The 18,151-nt window shown below is 35.7% G+C and overlaps 2 protein-coding genes across 3 annotated transcripts in view; one reads left to right on the forward strand and one right to left on the reverse strand.

Moving 5' to 3' along the window:
• LOC126977000 (periodic tryptophan protein 2 homolog) overlaps positions 1–5,083 on the forward strand; it is a 37,263-nt gene extending 32,180 nt beyond the window's left edge. The window contains exon 17 of the mRNA XM_050825633.1: positions 4,919–5,083. Coding sequence (XP_050681590.1) covers positions 4,919–5,048 — 130 coding nt within the window. The 3' untranslated portion in view covers positions 5,049–5,083. The remainder of the gene's footprint in view (positions 1–4,918) is intronic.
• A 1,797-nt stretch (positions 5,084–6,880) lies between these two features.
• Positions 6,881–18,151, reverse strand: part of LOC126977008 (sensory neuron membrane protein 2-like) — a 54,211-nt gene continuing 42,940 nt past the window's right edge. The window contains exons 1-6 of one of the 2 annotated variants that reach the window (XM_050825650.1): positions 16,615–16,719; positions 15,424–15,641; positions 13,819–13,944; positions 10,686–10,872; positions 8,147–8,272; positions 6,881–7,457 (exon numbers count right to left, since the gene is read on the reverse strand). In XM_050825650.1, the coding sequence (XP_050681607.1) occupies positions 7,236–7,457; positions 8,147–8,272; positions 10,686–10,872; positions 13,819–13,944; positions 15,424–15,641 (879 nt within the window). In that variant the 5' untranslated portion in view covers positions 16,615–16,719 and the 3' untranslated portion in view covers positions 6,881–7,235. Of the gene's footprint in view, positions 7,458–8,146; positions 8,273–10,685; positions 10,873–13,818; positions 13,945–15,423; positions 15,642–16,614; positions 16,720–18,151 lie in introns of those variants that run through there. The other variant, XM_050825649.1, reaches the window with a different exon arrangement.

The following is an 18,151-nucleotide window of genomic DNA, read 5'->3' on the forward strand; positions in this document are numbered from 1 at the left end:
ACTGTACTATCGTGCATCGACACGATGATTAAAAGAGTTAAAGTATTTTCCTAACCACGATCTTCTGGTGCTTAGGGAATAGGCCGCAAAAACTACTAACTCGACAAAGAGGGTATCTCTGTTCCTGTTGCTTTCAATCGAGTTATTTCTTTTAATTTTATATTCGGTTATGTTAATTTTCATTATTATGCTACCCTCAATAACTGTATTGATTAAAATTTAATTTTTTCTGCTATCTGACGTCGTTTGCACAGCGCGATCTACGGTAGAACTCATATAAATTCAAGGCGATGGGACTGAGAACTCCGAGTATTTAAATTAAATTTGGGGAACTAGAATTTAAGTGTTCGAATTTACAGGAGTTTTACTGTATTGAGAAACACTTGGACGTCAACTAATAAGCAGCCTGTTTCACGCAACTTTGGTACTTTACATATGATTTATCCTAAAGAAATGGTCAGATTTTACTGATTTAAGGGAGAAATTTTATCTACATTAAGATTTCTTTATGATCAACTAATCCAATTTAGTAAAAAGTTGGAGCAATAATGGTGAAAATCGTTTCATGAGTCGGGGCTGTTTCACTGCTATTTTCATCATTGTTTTATCATTGCTTGAAGTTCAGCACAGTTGATATGTGCCGTGTTATTGCTTGACCAGATCGGAGAAAGCCATAGGGAATAACACAATGTTGAGACCACCAAACAGTTACCATGACGTTTTTATTGGTAAGCTTTGCCTTACGACACTGTTGCGACATTGACCTGTGGTCAGCCGTTCCATTTTTCGCTTACTGGTATCGAAAAGAATCCACTTTTCATCGCAAGTAACAATTCGATCCAATATTCCTTAATTTCTGTATCGATTCAACAAGTCAACACAAGTTTCAACACGCGTTTCTTTCTGCATATCAGTCAAATCATGAGGCACGCATTTTTCATATTTTTTCATTCTATTTGACGCAAATGAGTCAATATTGTTGCTAATTCTTGGGCTCGGATCGGCTTCCACCATCGTTCAATTCATTGTTATTTACCTGCGTAGGCGGTCTTCCACGTGGTTCGTTCTTCAAATCAAAGTTTCCATCACGAAAGCGTTTAAACTAAAATCACACGGTGCATTCATTAGCAGTCCCCTCTCCAAACGCAACATTGATATTGCAAGCTGTTTCTGCCGCGTTAGTTCCGCGTCGGAACTCGTATTAAAAAACACTCGAATTTTCGATGTATCCATCTTTCTTGTCTAAGCTGAATAAAAAAAACTGGAAGTCGATGGTAGAATGTTGCACATTTTTTAAAAGAAAAACTACATAGGTATCATGTGAAAAAACTTTTCACTCAAAAATCTCAAACCATGAAGGGTCTATGTCAAAATGAAGTACCTATTACAGTAAAACGACAATTTCATACTTTAACCCATATTATATTTTGATTTGTGAGGAATTGAATGAAAGGGCTTCATTGGCACAAGCTTAAACAGATTTTGAATTATTTTTATGATGCAGTTTTCGGTTTCTGGTGAAGAATGAACTTGAAGGTCCCTAATATCATGTACGGTAGCCTCGGTCGGCGAGTCGGACTCGGGTTTGTCCGGTTTTTTTTTAATTATAATTATGAGGTGGAGTGATTCTAGACTGTCGAAATCTATGCTGAGTGTCCTATGTCCCTGGTGCTCGGTCTCCTCTCTGAGAGATAGCCGTCGTTGTATGACGAGTCACGCTTATGAATTCAGGGCCACTTCCTCATAAGTTGACATTAACAGCTGTCCATTCTAAAAATATCCCCAAAACCACAAGATTTACTTATCCTCGCCAGCTGTGACAGTGTATCAATAAATCATGATTACCCGTACACTATCTCATACCGGCCTGATAACAAGATAAGCGTGACGTTATCACCTGATAAGTGGAAACATATGAGTGCTTGTGGCATTGGGTGACTGAGTTATTGGGCGACATATTTAGGGTTCCGCGGAAATGATAGTGACACGAGACACTAAATCTATAAATCTCAGGGTGACAGTCTATATGATCTAACAAGACACTCAAAACTTGAAATTTCTTATGTGAAAAAATATTTAAATTTAAGTAATGCCGAAGAGTTTATTGAGTACAGTGGATCCATGAAGTCACTCACACTGTTAATGGATAAACATATTTGATATATAATAATATACATATTTTAATATTCACGACCTGTATAGCCGAGTGGTTAGCGATCCTACCTACTAAGCTAGAGGTCCCGGGTTCGAATCCCGATAGGTGCAAGCATTTATATGATGAATATGGATGTTTGTTTCCGAGTCATGGATGTTTAAATGTTTTTATGTATGTTTATATGAATTTATGTATGTTTAAGTAAGTATATTGTATTAAATATATCATTGTCTTGTAACCCATAACACAGGCTATATATGCTTAACTTGGGGCAAGATAATTTGTGTAAACAGTGTGTCAATATTATATTTTATAGACATTTATAGTATTTAAACCAAAATATAGCTTTATTTCTAACAAAAATGCAGGGTTCTCGATAACAGGATCTGAATAAGTTATGTTGTTTTATTTCTTTACATCAATAACACAAAATAAAATTTAAAACTGACGGAAACCTAATTAGCTCTGCACAGGGTTTACTAGTGAGCCATTCAAACGAATTTAATACATATTTGAGTGCTGTATGTTTGTTCAAAAAAATTTTAGCGAATTCAGTAAACAGGAAAACACTTCTCTTTTGCCATCCAGGGACCCCACCAAACTACAAGTACCTTGCTGTAGAACTACATTATTTCAGAGAAACTGTTTGTGTATGTGCATAAAAATCTATAATCACATCCCAAAAATAATAAGAGAGGTATCGTCAAATAGGAATTTCTCATCTAAATTGATAATATACCTTAGTAAAAACTGCTTATATTCATTAGACGAATATTTTCAACTAAAAACTTGACTATATACTATATAATACTGCTACTAATCTTTTGTTTAATTTATATAATTGTAGCTAATGATTTAGAAATGTATTTTTTAAATTTGCACATCATAAATGTGGCAAACATGTACTTAATAATATTTATGTAACATCAATCTAACATGTTTATGCAAATAAAAACTTTGACTTTGAAAAAAAAAAAGGTGCCTATTTATTTGTCTTGGAAAAAAATTGTAATATATAATAATGAGTTATTAATCAATATTTATATTTCAAAATAAAATTTATTTAATACTGAAATAAGTTTAATATAAATTATAGAACCTTAAGTAATTGTTTTCTATGTTGTGGCCTCATTTAAATGTGACACTCAGATCTATATTACTTACTCATATTGAGTAATTTTTTATATATGAGGGGAGAAATGGGCAAAATACTCACGTGACACCACTTCTTTTAAATTTTGAATATTTCTTTTAAATTACTGAATCTATCATCTTATGTTCGGAAAAAGTAGAGCTCGAGAGAAGCACATACAAGAAACTCAACAGCCACTCTTTTCAATCAATAGAGTATTTTACAATGGCTGTAATATACATAACAAATTAGTTTGTAAGGTACTCCATCCAATATATGAATCGTGTTTAAAGTTAAAAGCGTTTTAAATATTGAATATTACATAAAAAGTAAAAGAGAATAAACTGTAAATATAAATTATCCTATTTTGGGTGCAACAACTGTATTGTACGTTTATCCGACGCTGATGATGAAAGCGGCGAAGAAACAGCCGCCCAGGCATTCTTGAGGGTCAAGGTGGCAAGATATAGGGCATAATACCTCGGAAGACAGAGGTCGTCTGGGCTACTGGGCTTACTAGGGCAGGAGTAATACCGTCAACCCATCACGCAAAATAGGCACATAAGACGTCGACTTGCGGAAGACAGCCCGCTAAAACCTAAGCGTCAAATATACGACGACCTGTATAGCCGAGTGGTTAGCGATCCTACCTACTAAGCTAGAGGTCCCGGGTTCGAATCCCGGTGGGTGCAAGCATTTATATGATGAATATTGATGTTTGTTTCCGAATCATGGATGTTTATATGTATTTATGTATGTTTAAGCAAGTATATTGTATTAAATATATCGTTGTCTTGTAACCCATAACACAGGCTATATGCTTAATTTGGGGCAAGATAATTTGTGTAAAATTGTGTCAAATATAAGTCAGCAATACTCTCTTGTTGTCTCTATTGTTGGTACAAGAGTAGTGGCCTCGGTGATCATGTACTATCAGATGACCCTTATGTATGTTCGTTTGTCGTCGTTTTCCATAAATAAAAATTGTATAACAGAAATGAGAGAAATGTTGCATTTATTTCTTGTGAAAACCCCACTATTAAGTTACATCGCAAATAAAAGCTGGAGGAATAGACAGACGCATTGTTCCTAAAACTATAAGGATTCTTTGATCACAACGTGCCCTAAATGAATCACTGCGGAAATTCGCGCTACGAAGCGAAACAATGAACAATAGTGACATTTAAACAATATGTTATGTCTTTAAAGTGATAACCCTCACTTCTGATATTAATTACATAAATAAAAGTTAAAAACGATATTGTTTAGATTAGCAAGAGCGACATCTCAAGTCAATTTCCTAATATGCAAATATCCGAGATCCTGTAGATGAAGCGACAACCTGTGAGTTGAACAAAGCAATCAAGATTTTATAAACGATACGTCACTCGAACGGTTAGCTCAGTTGGGAGAGCACTCGCACGAAACGCGAGAGGTCGTGAGTTCGAGTCCCGCATCGTTCATAAAATTTTGTTTCCAAATTTTATTTGTATAATTATTACTTCATATGAGTGTATAAATGCAGCTTATGAAAGTTTTACATTTTAGTCATTTATTTTTAATAATATTATAATAATATAGTTATAATAATGTACCTATATAACTTATTATAGAATATATTTCTATTTCAGTTGCGACTTCAACAAGTACACAATACGTTGTATTAAGGCCGTGAGCGAGATAGCACCCAAGATAGAGGAGGACGAAGATATGGAGAGCGATCACTCTAGCGGACGTGGCACGGGCTCCGATTCTGATTAAGAAAATATTGTTTTTATTAAACGGAATTTGATAAATATCTTTGTTTATACTTTAAACTCTTTAAAGCTATACGTCAGCGTTAAATCATAGTATGGTTATGGATTGTAAAGTGGCTTTGGTACAGTTTACTTTCAGTTTTCTACCAGTGGGAGGCTCCTTTGCACTAGATTATGGGTGCGCCTATTTCTGCCGTGAAGCAGTAATGTGTAAGAATTACTGTGTTTCGGTCTGAAGGGCGCCGTAGCTAGTGAAATTACTGGGCAAGTGAGACTTAACATCTTATGCCTCAAGGAGACGCAATTGTAGTGCCGCTCAGAATATTTAGGTTTTTTCAAGAATCCTGAGCGGCACTACATTGTCATTGGCACGGCGTATCAATTACTATCAGCTCAACGTCCTACTTGTCTCGTCTCTTATTTTCATAAAAACAAAAGTTTAGTGCAGCCCTGTTTCACTGCGACCAATGTGATCTATTGTGATAGCCACTGTTATCTATACTACTGCTAAGATTGATTCTATTCATGAATCTTACTATATCTTTCATCTCAAGTGGTTTAAGAATTGGACTTCCTAAAGAAATACTACGTTTACGCATTAAAGGACCACATTCAGAGAGAATGTGTAGCGGGGTTTCATCTGGTATTTCTTTAAACTGAAGAGCCCTTAGAATGCGTAAGTTTTCCCTTAGCCCTAGTGCCTCATACGCAGCAGTGTTGTTAAAGGCTTGGATGAGGATTTTGTTTATTACACTCTTGTGGACATGAAGTATCAAGGGTTGATTTTGCAAGACGCCTTGGGACACCACAGAAGGGTTCAGGGCCAAATTGAGTTCTTTTAGCACCAATTCTTGCAAGTTTGCCAGCGTTTTCATTGCCTTCGATCCTAGCATGTCCTGGAACCCATCTGGAAGTGTAACTCTGTTTATTTCTCCCGGAGTAGTAAATCATAGTAGGTAGGTATGGCGAATCATTGTGATACATGAGGGTATGTCAAAAATATTTTTTGTTCTCTTTATTTCAGCCACCGTTTTTGTTATATTCTTGATAACGTTATGTATGTAAGTGAGTTTGCTAGAAACTGTCATAACCATAATGTTAACACGAGGAACAAACATAAACTTATTATGAATTCTACTTGGCTTAGTCGAGTTAGTAAGTCTCTTATGGGTCAATTTAAGTATATACTTTTACAATAAGATCCCAAAAAAATTAAAAACAAATGTATTACGAAATTCAAAAGAATTGTTAAAAAACGTTTGTGTGGTAAATGTTACTATGACATAAATGACCATTAATTATACCACAGATTGGGAATGGAGTGACTGCACACAGGCTATTAAATAATAAATTTTATTGTACGATATTACATTTTTATGAAAAAAAGGAACCCCGCTGTGTTTCTTCCACGTTCTGTCTGTCCTGTGCTGCCATAATCCAACGTATTCTGGTGATCTTGAAAAAATCGTCGGTCCATCTTGTGGGGGGCGTACCAACACTGCGTCTTCCGTTACGTGGTCGCCATTCGAGGACTTTACTGCCCCAATAGCCATTTGTCCATCGAACTTTGTGCCCTGCCCACTGCCAGTTCAGTTTCGCAATCATTTGGACTATGTTGGTAACTTTGGTTCTCCTACGGATCTCTTCATTTCTGATTTGATCTTGCAGTGAAACTCCGAGCATAGCCCTCTCCGTTGCCCTCTGAGCGACCATGAGCTTTATCATTTGCAAAGTATAAATTTAATTAATTCATTAATAAACAACGTCACAAAACATATCTCTTAAACCGTCGAAAGTTTTCAAAAATATCTGGAAGTGGGAATAAAAAACATCGAGGATTTAATATAATTTATAATTATTAACACTTATCACAATGAAAAATAATCACAGAAATGAAAGTATAACCTAATCTATTCCACAGCTACGGATTGCTGCTACGAATAAGGTCTGAGATTAAACAAATATCTATTCATTTATAATGAAAATGATATCGTTTATTTTTCATAATTAAATAATGAAAATTCATTCATCAAAGTGATGGGAGTCGTACTATCGTTGAGGTAAATGTTGCAATGTTTTGATGTCCGAATTATTATACCTATATTTACCGTAGTAGCCCCGTAATACCGAATCATTCATGGATCATGGGACCAAAATACCTAACAACCAATATCATTAAAACCACCATATCCTAACGACTTTTATTAACAACAATAGTATTCCCCGGGCGTAAGTGAAAATCGCTTCTTCTCGGCCAGACGTGTGCGCCGGTTGAGCGCACGACGCAGACTGCGGCGAAAATACAGCTGAAGGTTGCAATTACAAGCAACATCCAACGCGCAGTTTCTACGTAGTCGAGCAATCTACGCGAGTCTTGTAGCTCTTCTAATAGGTCGTCTGGTATAGTTGCACCCTGGAATTTATATAATATATTACATCCAAAACACCATTGCTATTCACTACGGTACTGTATGTATGCCGGCTAGATTATGGGTACAACAACGGCGCCTTTTTCTGTCGTGAAGCAGTAATGTGTAAGCATTATTGTGTTTCGCTCTGAAGGGTGCCGTAGCTAGTGAAATTACTGGGCAAATGAGACTTAACACTAATGTCTCAAGGTAACGAGCGCAGTTGTGTCGCTCAGAATTTTTCGTTTTTTCAAGAATCCTTAGAGGCACTCCATTATAATGGGCAGGGCGTATAAATGACTATCAGCTGAAAGTCTCGTCCCTCATTGTCATAAATAAGTACCAGCTCATATTTGACCGGATAGGCTATGCAATTAGTTTCCATCCATCTCATGTTATAAATGGATGTATAAGGACTCTATAAATAATATTTATTTTAATTTATACTTATTTCCAAAACAAATATTAATACAAAACGGATGTTCTAGCAAAATGGCGTCGTGTCACTGAAAAGACGTTGATGTGCAAATCGAATCGAGAATTATCTTAATTAATTAAGTTAATTATAGATCGTAGCTATGATTTACTTGAATAAATATAATAGGACGTATAAGGACATCCCTTATTTTCATAAAAAAATACTAAAATCTAAATGTCTGTAGAAATATATTTGTATGAAGTATTGTATATTTACCTCTTCTACCCACATTAAAGGGAAAAGCCCACTCGTAACATTCTCCAGCTGTGGAATCATCGGAATTTGGCGCAACTCTATATTGAACTGCAGCCTCTGGAAACCCTTAAGTACCACGCCGGTTGTCTGAAAAAAAAAACGGTTTATATACTTAGTCAAAACGCTACGTGAACTAAATGAAAGTGACAGTAATTTAGTAATTTATAAGTCTAAATCCTAAATACCTGGGGGCTGGGGCACACTAAACGTTTTGCACTTCTAGCTAATCGGAACTATTTGAATTTCGAAGGTTATATTTTTTGAACGTTATAACCTTAGTAATATAAAAAATCCATAGGCGGGAAATCATTTGTCAATTGTTTTTTATCACACATCAAAGTTACGCAACTACGTACGCAACGAAAATGGAATTAAGTCGAAAAGATTTTAGAGCGATGATTTTTTTTTATTTTAAAAGTTCTCTCTCTCCGCAAGACGAGCGGGTATTTAAAATGCTTTTGGAGAGAAGCACCTTGCTTGAGCACCGTGAGGCGATGGTTTGAGAGAGGTCGGGTTTCTTTACACGACGAATTTCGTGAAGGGCGGTCTTCACCTGCCGACAGCGATAGTAATGTGGCTACTGCTATGAGATAATTCGAGGAATATTGGGGATTGGTTTGAGCCAAATTCAGAAAATATTGCACGAAGAATTGAAAGTTCGGAAACTTTGTTGTCGTTGGATCCCTCATGAACTGAACTGACAGCGGAGCAGAAGCGGGCTCGCGTGGAATGGTTCTCACAGATGCTAATGGAGTACGAACACGGGCATTGTAATGCTGCTTATGACATTTTCACAGGAGACAAAACGTGGATTTATTGTTTTGAATCCGAAAAAAAAAGGATTTTTGTGAATGGGTGTTTGAAAATGAGAACAGGCCAACAAAAGTGAGACAGGCGAGAAACGTTGGTAATAAAATGATCGCATTTTTTTATCAGCTACGGGACCCATCTGCACAATTCCACATGAAGATCAAAAGAGTGTTAATGACGAATGGTATTCTACCATTTGTTTACCCTGGGTGTTAAAAAAAGTTCGCAAAAAACGACCAAAAAGCCGCGTTCTCCTATATCATCACAACGCTCCGAAAAAGTACAACTCGTCACCCATCCTGCACATAGCCCCGACCTAGCACCCTGTGATTTCTGTATTTTCTCCAAAATCAAAGATTTCACTTTTACCAATTTCGAAGAGGCAGTGATAGCGTTCAATCAGCACGTAGAAAACATGCCTTCAGATCTATGGTCCTACTGTTTTAAAAATGGTTCGATCGCATGACAAAATGTTTAAAATGTAAAGGAGAGTATTTTGAAAAGCAATAAACATAATATTTTGGTTAACATGTTGTTTTTTTTTAAGTTACGCATAACTTTTTAGTGTGACCTACGTATTTTTCTGTCCCATCCACAGATCCGCAATAGGGTTGCAAGATGGCAATCGAATATAATATTGTAGTACGATGAAATTGGTTGGTCTGAGAATCGGTTGTCATCTATTTTTATACCCCAAAAATTTTAATTATTGATTTTTTTTATTACTTTATAATATGGCGATACAACGTTTGCTGGATCAGCTAGTATTTTAAAAAGACCATTTACGTCGAAGTGAAGTAGTTTTTATGAAGTGATTGTTTATAGTATCTATTTTTTCGAGACTTTAAGTTTATCATTAATAAAGACCTTATAAAAATAAAACTAAAATTGCATGTGAGGCCAAATTTGCGGTTTACTTATCTGCAGGCGAATATAAGTGAACTTCTGTGTCGCTTTACTGAGCACATCAATCTTTTTTGGGACTGTGCCTACTGTGCCTACGACGCTCAATATATCGACGACAAGTACGCTAATACATGCTTTGGCAGTTAGGGGTATTCTCAAATCAATGAGATGCCAAGGAAGACTTTAGCAGTAAATACACACCTATGTCTGAGGGTTAAACTGCACTTAGTTAGGCCGGTCCAATTTTGAGACTGAATATCCCGTCGACGTTATCCCGAGATTTTGGGTACGGCCTGTATTAGAAGCGTTCACCATCCTGTCGTCTGTATTGCAATGAATGCCACCGAGTTGCAGCATATCATTGATACATGCACAGTGTAGTGAATAGACCGTAGCCTTGCAGGAAACTGGCACTTATGGGTTTTAATTCACAGCATGCTTCTTCGTTAACAATTTAGACGCTCCGGATGCCTTAAAGCTAGTGATTATTTGCATAACATCTCGGGAAGCCCATAAGGAGACAGCTTCTTAATAAGCGCTTTGTACCACATCCGTATAAAGGCTTTCGCTACGTCGGAACTACCCGCTAACACATTTTCCTTTGACTCGACCGCTTCCGCTCTTTTATCGCTAATCAGCTGGGTCTTCAAAGTGCAAGAGCTAGCGGTTGATGATAGGTTCCATTAATATGAAGACAAAGGGGGGAAATAAAGCGATAATTGTTCATGCTGAGCGGAGGTGATCATTTACTATTAAAAAATGAATATAATGTGTAACGTCTCACCGGTTCGAGATAGACAAAACTGTTGTGTTTCTCTGGGTCAGGTTTGATTCCACCCGCGAAGTAATTTAAGAGTTCCTCGGAGGCTAGGTGGAAGTGAGGAAAGGACCCGATGACCGGAGCATTCTTGCATGGCTTTAGATTTATTATTCCCATCATTAGACAGCCGTCGTGGTTACTACTCCAGTTCCTGAAATTTTTTAAAATTTTAGACTATTCAATGGGCTTTTGTTGTACAGCGATGTGGTCGGGGCTGTAAGAAAGTTCTTAATTTAAAATCCTATTGTAAAAAAAAAGTATTTGTAATTGAATATCGTATTACGATAGAGTTTAGGTCTTTTAAATATGTTACGAATCTGTTCATTGTGCAACTGTTATGAGCGAATTATGTCACTTAATATAATTTGCACGTTTTGTCACATACTCAAATACATACATAAAAATATGGTGAAGAAAACATATATACCTACCTACTCATATAAACAAAATATGTCATGAAAATAAGAAATACCTAATACGATATTTATCAATAATGAGTTACTAATAATTGCTCTTGCGTCTTTTTATAACTCGCTTTTAAAAGACAGATAGAACTTTATTTCCAAAGTCAAAGTAAAAAGCGTTTATATATTTGAGAGCATCTTCCCAACGGCGATAGAACTCAGGATATTTCTTGTAAATTCAATTCAATGTGATATGATTTAAGTAAAATTGTGTTATGAACTATTTACATTAGGTTAATACCTACCGTATTGAATTCCATGAATACTACATGAAATTTCAAACAAATACGAGGGGCACACTGAAATGATCGGGAATAAGAAAAACCACATGCACGGTATAGCTAAATTGTATTTTATTGTTTTTCGAAGTATTCTCCGTTCAACTTAATGCACTTTTCCATTCGTGCAAAACAATCGTTAAAACAGTAATTCCAGTCTGAAGTTGATATTGACAAAATGGCTGATTTGTACGCTTCCACAGCTGCTTCGGGGTCTTCAAACCGTTGACCGCGTAATAAATCTTTCATTCTAGCGAATGTAAAGAAATCGTTTGAGGTCAGGTCAGGACTGTACGGAGGATGGCCCATCAGCTCAACGTTTTCCTGCTTCAAAAAATCATTTGTCTCCGAGCCGTATGGGAGCGCGCATTTTCGTGATGTAAGATGATGCGACGTTTCGGGTTTTTTTTTTCGGAGTTCGGCTATCATTTCTGGCAAACAAACCGTGATATACCATTCAGCGGTAACCGTTCTGCGATCATGTAAAGGAATTGTAGCAACATGCCCCTTTTTCGAGACAAACGTAGCGAACATTTTCTTTTACACGCTACGGGAGCGAACCACATTCGTTGGTTAGACCTCGTCTTCGAAGATCCAAACTTCTGACTGATGTTTTCTTTCAGGTTCGTATGAATAAATCTCTGATTAGTCACATGAGACGATATTATAAACGGCATTTTACTTCCTTCCGTTGAAGCGTTGCAGAGTATTCTGGAACCAATCTACACGAGCCGCTTTTTGCTCTTCGGACAAATTGTGGGGTACCCAATGCGAAACTAGCTTTCTTACACAAAGTTCATTATGTAATATCGACTGAATTGCACTCATTCCGATACTGATAACAGCCTGAATCTGCTCGTATGTCACATGACGGTCAACTAATACAATAGTTCGCACAGCTGCGATGTTTTCAGGCGAGACCGCTGTTCTTGGTCGACCTGCAGAAGAAACAGTGCTGAGCGACATACGACCGCGTCGGAACTCGGCATATCAGCGGTATATTTTCGTTTGACTCGGTGCTTCAACATCATAAATCGAAACAAGTTCGCTGAGACATTGATCTTGAGATAAGCCGCGACGAAAATTGTGATAAATTATGGCACGGAAATGTTCATGCGTGAGCTCCATTTCTGTCAACGACGTGTCAACTTTAAACCAACATAGTTTATGTTTTTGAACTTTTATTTTAATTGTATGAATGTCATTAAGGTTCTAAGAGGCCAGTATTCAAATTTTAAAAAAGGTTGTAACTCAATCGGAAATATTCTATTCCCGATCATTTCTGTGTGCCCCTCGTATTCTTAAATTTTCGCCCTTATTCAGTAGGTTATTTGCTACCAGTTTTACGACTTACGAGTTACGAATAATGAAAGAAGGGGAATGTAAATGAGGAATCAACACTTTTCTGTGATTTTATTATTCCGTGTTATTTGTCTAAGTTAATATTTGTTGACTAACTAATGTTTTATTCAAATTGCAAAAAAATACAAGAATTGCTCGTTTAAATATATAAGACTTATATAGGATTACCTCATAAGTCGACCTAGATCCTTAATGGGGCTATAGTTTAGATCATTTCTGACTGATTTGACTATGCAACACCCTATCCTAAATCAAATGGTTTTCAAGATAATCTAATTTTAAGGTATTTTCATAAAAAGTCCGTTTTTTGCCTTTTGTTGTATCTCTTTTTTGTAATCTGAGCCTCTGGTATGTTTGTTTATACGTTTTATTTTAGAAGATGAATTGTTCTTTCCATTTCAATTAAAAAAATATTATATTATATTTTGATATAAATAAAAATATTATATGACTTTTTATGAAAAAACCTTAAAATTAGATTATCTTGAAAACCATTGGATTTAGGATAGGGTGTTTCATAGTCAAATCAGTCAGAAATGATCTAAACTGTAGCCGCATAAAGGATCTAGGTCGACTTACAAGGTAACCCTGTATACTTGTATTTCATCTACCATACTTGATTATTGTTTCGGCGTGTAACACGTACGTGTTGCTTTAATTCGTAATTTTTTTATGAGAAGTAGTGTCTACAATAATAAGACTTTCACCTGTTAGTAAGTGATACGCCCTGAGAACGCAGTACCGCTCAGGATTCTTGATTGAATTGAAAACCAAACTATGAAATTGATGGTAATGTTAATGACTTATATTCTAACCAAAACACAAAAATGCTTGCACATAACTATTTCACGGCAGAACGTGCAATGAAGTTTCCCACTGGTAAAAAATATTCCGGGGAAGAATGGAATATTTATAATACTCTTGTTAACAAAATGGAACAGACCAAGCATTAACTTTATAAGAAACCATGAAACGCCAGCACGTTATACTTACTTGTCACAAAAGCATTTGTTGTCAGGGTTGGCACTCTTTGAAGCAAGCGCCATTTTATCTACTTCATAGTAGTACGTAGTCATGTTGAACATAACACGTTGATCCACCAGACTTGCAAATATTGACCTGTAAGTTATAGTTATAAGTATTATGGTTATTATATTAACACACACACACACACACACACTTACACACACAAAACTCTTTTAAGTGTATTTTATGTCTGTACCATATAATGTTATTAGACTTGAAATGATTTTTATTATTATTATTATCTCTTTATTACAATTTTATCTTATTTTTTACATTTATATATATAACATATTTATAAAAAACAATATTACAAATATAAATATAAAAAATAGAGTCCCGCCGGCGTTGGTTCACGACAATTCCGCCGGTGGTTAGGGCGACAGACTGAGGAACTTCCGCACGATGCGTGCCGATCCCAAAACAGCTGCTTTCTGTAACTGACCCTTTATCCAGTTATTAAGTGAGAGCCTCTTGAGATGATGGTCGAGGCTCTTTGCTATTATTATTATTATTATGATTATTAAAAAAAATATGATGGTCTAAGCTTTGAAACCGGCGAAGGTCGTCGTAGAAACAGGAACTCTTGTTTGAACTATAATAAGGCCAACGAGACTAGATAAAGAATGTAAACAAACGGACGCTTATTGAGTTAATTATTGCGATAGCGAGCGATTATATCCCTGTCCCTATCACACATACGCAGTAATGGCGTCAGTTAGTCGACGATAGCTGTTGTTCCGTGTTTCGTGCTATAGGAAAGCAGTCAGTACCCGCGTGGCGAGTGTAGGTATTTACCTGCTTTTAAATTTGGCTTGGCATCGACTTCAAACCTATGAATAGGTAGTATTTTATGAATATTAAAGGTATTAGGTTTGCATAAGACGTGTATTAAATTAAATCTTTATTAAGTTACTTTTTACCTTTCAGTTTTTGAAATCGGTTTTTTTAAACAGTTTTTTTATAATGATTTTAAATGCAATCTCAGCCTCCCCAAAAACTAAAACGATAACCATATTGTTGTACGGTGGCTATCTTTAAAATGATTCCAAATTAGTTTCCTTTTACAACGAGAACCATGGAATTGAAACCATATTATTGTGCGAGTATTGATAATACTGCAGAGTAGCGTGGACGTCATCGTGGACCTATGAGCATTTATAGAAGCACATTAGAGCACTAGGCATTTGGAAATGTCACCCTTAAGGGGATAAGATAAGGCATAGTAGGTTATATGGAAGTGGCATTTGCAATTTAAGATGTACGAAACTCATCGTAAATATCATAAAATCATAATTCGTGAGACATTATAACTTTATTTATTAACACGGCTTTATTCACGTTTCTTCAGTGTGGGTACCGATTGGTTTCGGACCATTCGGAGGTTCTTCATCAGGGTGAGTTGAGTGAGTTCCGTGAACCGTGACTAAAGCCGTTTAAATAAATTAATCGGTGTTTTTCAAAATTTTAAGTACTTATAGAAGTGTAAATTTGGTAATTAGTATAACGTTTGATAATTTAGGATAAGTTTGTCAGTCTCAGTTATCAAAACAAAGTTAACTAGATTGTGTGTACCTGCAAATTTCTGGTTCGTATATATACAATCTATTGGGGACATTTTTCTCATCAATCGGCGGGAATATTGTGGCATCTGAACCGTTTATCATCCCACAGTAGGGATCACCCCATTGATTCATGACTGTCATATCTTGGAAGGACGTAATATGACCCAGCTGTCGGACGTCCTCCACGCCACGATTCATTTCGAAAGGTCCAATGTCTGTATTGTTCATCTGAAACAATTATGTTATAATTATTTTTTCATTACACTTGGTCGTAAATTGAGCCTTATAAGAACGTTCTTAGGGTCATAAACCGAACTATAACACACATGTGAATAATAATATTACACACGTGTGAATAATAGAATTATCCCTACAAAATTAAGTTAGTAGGTAGATCTAACTGCAAATTATATGAGAGTTAACAGCATTTTCAATTTAACCGGGTAATACATTTTTTTGTATCAACAAAGAGGTTTTATGTCGCTGAAAATCCATTAAAATTTTTGGAATAATAAAACGTGTCTATAATTAAGACGAAGAAACATTTAATATTATCAAATTATTTATAATTCGCAATAATTTGTTATAGAATATATGCATTTTATCACTAAAATAAATTTTCAAGTAGGCTGTATGTAATGCAGCACCTAACTTTTGGCGCGTGCCAAAAAAAAAATTGCACGCCATTTCCCATTATTTTCAAAACGATTTATGCAATACGTGTTTGTCTTTTTCTCGCAAGTGTGTTGAAAAAATGGGTATGAAACTCGTGAGCAACTTGCTTATAAGTCACACTCGGCTGATTTACGCCACCTCGTGTGTAATGAGCACCTTAGCTCATTTGTATCACAATATACTATTTCTGTACTTCATTGCATATAATTTGTAACCAGAAACATTTCAAATAACCCTTTCTTAAATATTTCATTTTTCAAAGCTTGTAATGCTTTTTAGTTTCTCTATTCTCCCTTTCAGCACTTTCTAACATAAAACATTATTTGAAATGATAATAAAATAATATTGAGACACTTTTACACAAATTATCTTGCCCCAAACTATGCATAGCCTGTACTACTATGGGTACAAGACAACAATATATCTAATACACTATTATTCTTACTTAAACATACATAAATACTTATAAACATCCATGAGTCGGAAACAAACATCTATATTGTTGTGATAAATGATTGCCACCTACCGTGATTCGGACCCGGGACCTCTAGCGTAGTGGTCAACGTCACTAACCATTCGGCTAAATTTGTCGTCTATAACTAAACTAAACTAGTGCCCACATAATGTCAGATAATACATTGTTAACTTAGTCATACGTAACTTGCTTTTTTTGCTTTTTGAATATCAGTGAAATGTCATCCGCAAACAATACTATCTTATGTTTTTTTTCTACAAGAGTAAGTCCAAGACTAGACACCTGTCGTACATCGAGAAAGAGTCTTAATTTTTTAAATTTGAAAACTTTTGAGAATTTAACTTATAAAATGTTTCTCAGAGTATAAAGGTAGGCTTAGGCATGCGATTCATTTTATTTTATTGTAGGTAAATTATATTAAATATAATATAAAGTATATTGAATTCTCCAAAATAAGGCAGGCCTTTTATTTGCATCAGGATGCAACCTAGAATATGTATACGCGATAAAGTGTTGCATTTGGTTATATAAATGAAGTCACTTGCGAAAATATTTATGTATACAATTAACTCTCTGCAAATATAAAATAATTCTATTCTATTCTATATTTTGTGGCTTTTGTCACCACAACTGAGCCAATGTCAGATTGAGATAAGCTGCCAAGTAATGAGTAAAGGAACGGTGTTTTGACGTTGTTGCTACCTTGGATTAAAATAAAACCTTTTTGGTGCTAGATTACAAAGAATGAAATTATTTGACATGACAGCTACGAGACATATTATGACAGCTACATTCTCGATTTAAAAAATGTAAAAGATTGTATTGTTTCACATTCAATTGTTGTTTCATTCGAATATATATGTAAAAGATGCTTTAAAATATTCTCTTTTTTATATGAGCTGTGTTTTAGAAGATATTTTTTATGAACGTAACGTTTATTTATGGCATAGATAATTTATACGATAGACTGTGACAGCTGTGAACACGTCGAAAAAATTGAGGTTGACAGATCGCGAGTGTAAGGCGTAGCTTTTCACACACCTTAAAGTAATAAACAGGGGCTGTTTTCATCGGTTAGGTCTAGCAGCAAGAGGCGCTATCTACATGTATAAATTATTTAAGGTTTAATAGTTCCTGTAGGAGAAGCTTCGACTTGAAGAATATACCATCAGCAAGCATTAAGGTAAATACTAAGTGCTTGCTCTGGACTGCTTATACTACAACGGGAAATTACCAAGGAATTAGCGACATGGTTTGATGTTAGCGTAGGTAGAGTTTCCTATGGAGGAGTATCGGATGTGTTAATAACGCCGTTCCCGGACTCCTCCTACCAAGGCGCGGACTTCGCGCTGTGATATTAACAAGTGAAGCACCTTTATGCTAGTGTGTGTGCGGTTACGGGGGATACCAGTTACACAATTTTTTCTCCCTTAAATTCAAATTCAAATTCAAATTCAAATTCAAATATTTTTATTCAAAATAGGATTTATAATCACTTATTGAACGTCAAAATCTACCACCCATTCAAAAGAGACTGCCTCAGACCTGAGAAGAATGGGCGCAAGAAACTCAGCGGGCTTTTTTTTTT

Source organism: Leptidea sinapis, chromosome 43 (genome assembly GCF_905404315.1).
Source record: "Leptidea sinapis chromosome 43, ilLepSina1.1, whole genome shotgun sequence".
Taxonomy (NCBI): domain Eukaryota; kingdom Metazoa; phylum Arthropoda; class Insecta; order Lepidoptera; family Pieridae; genus Leptidea; species Leptidea sinapis.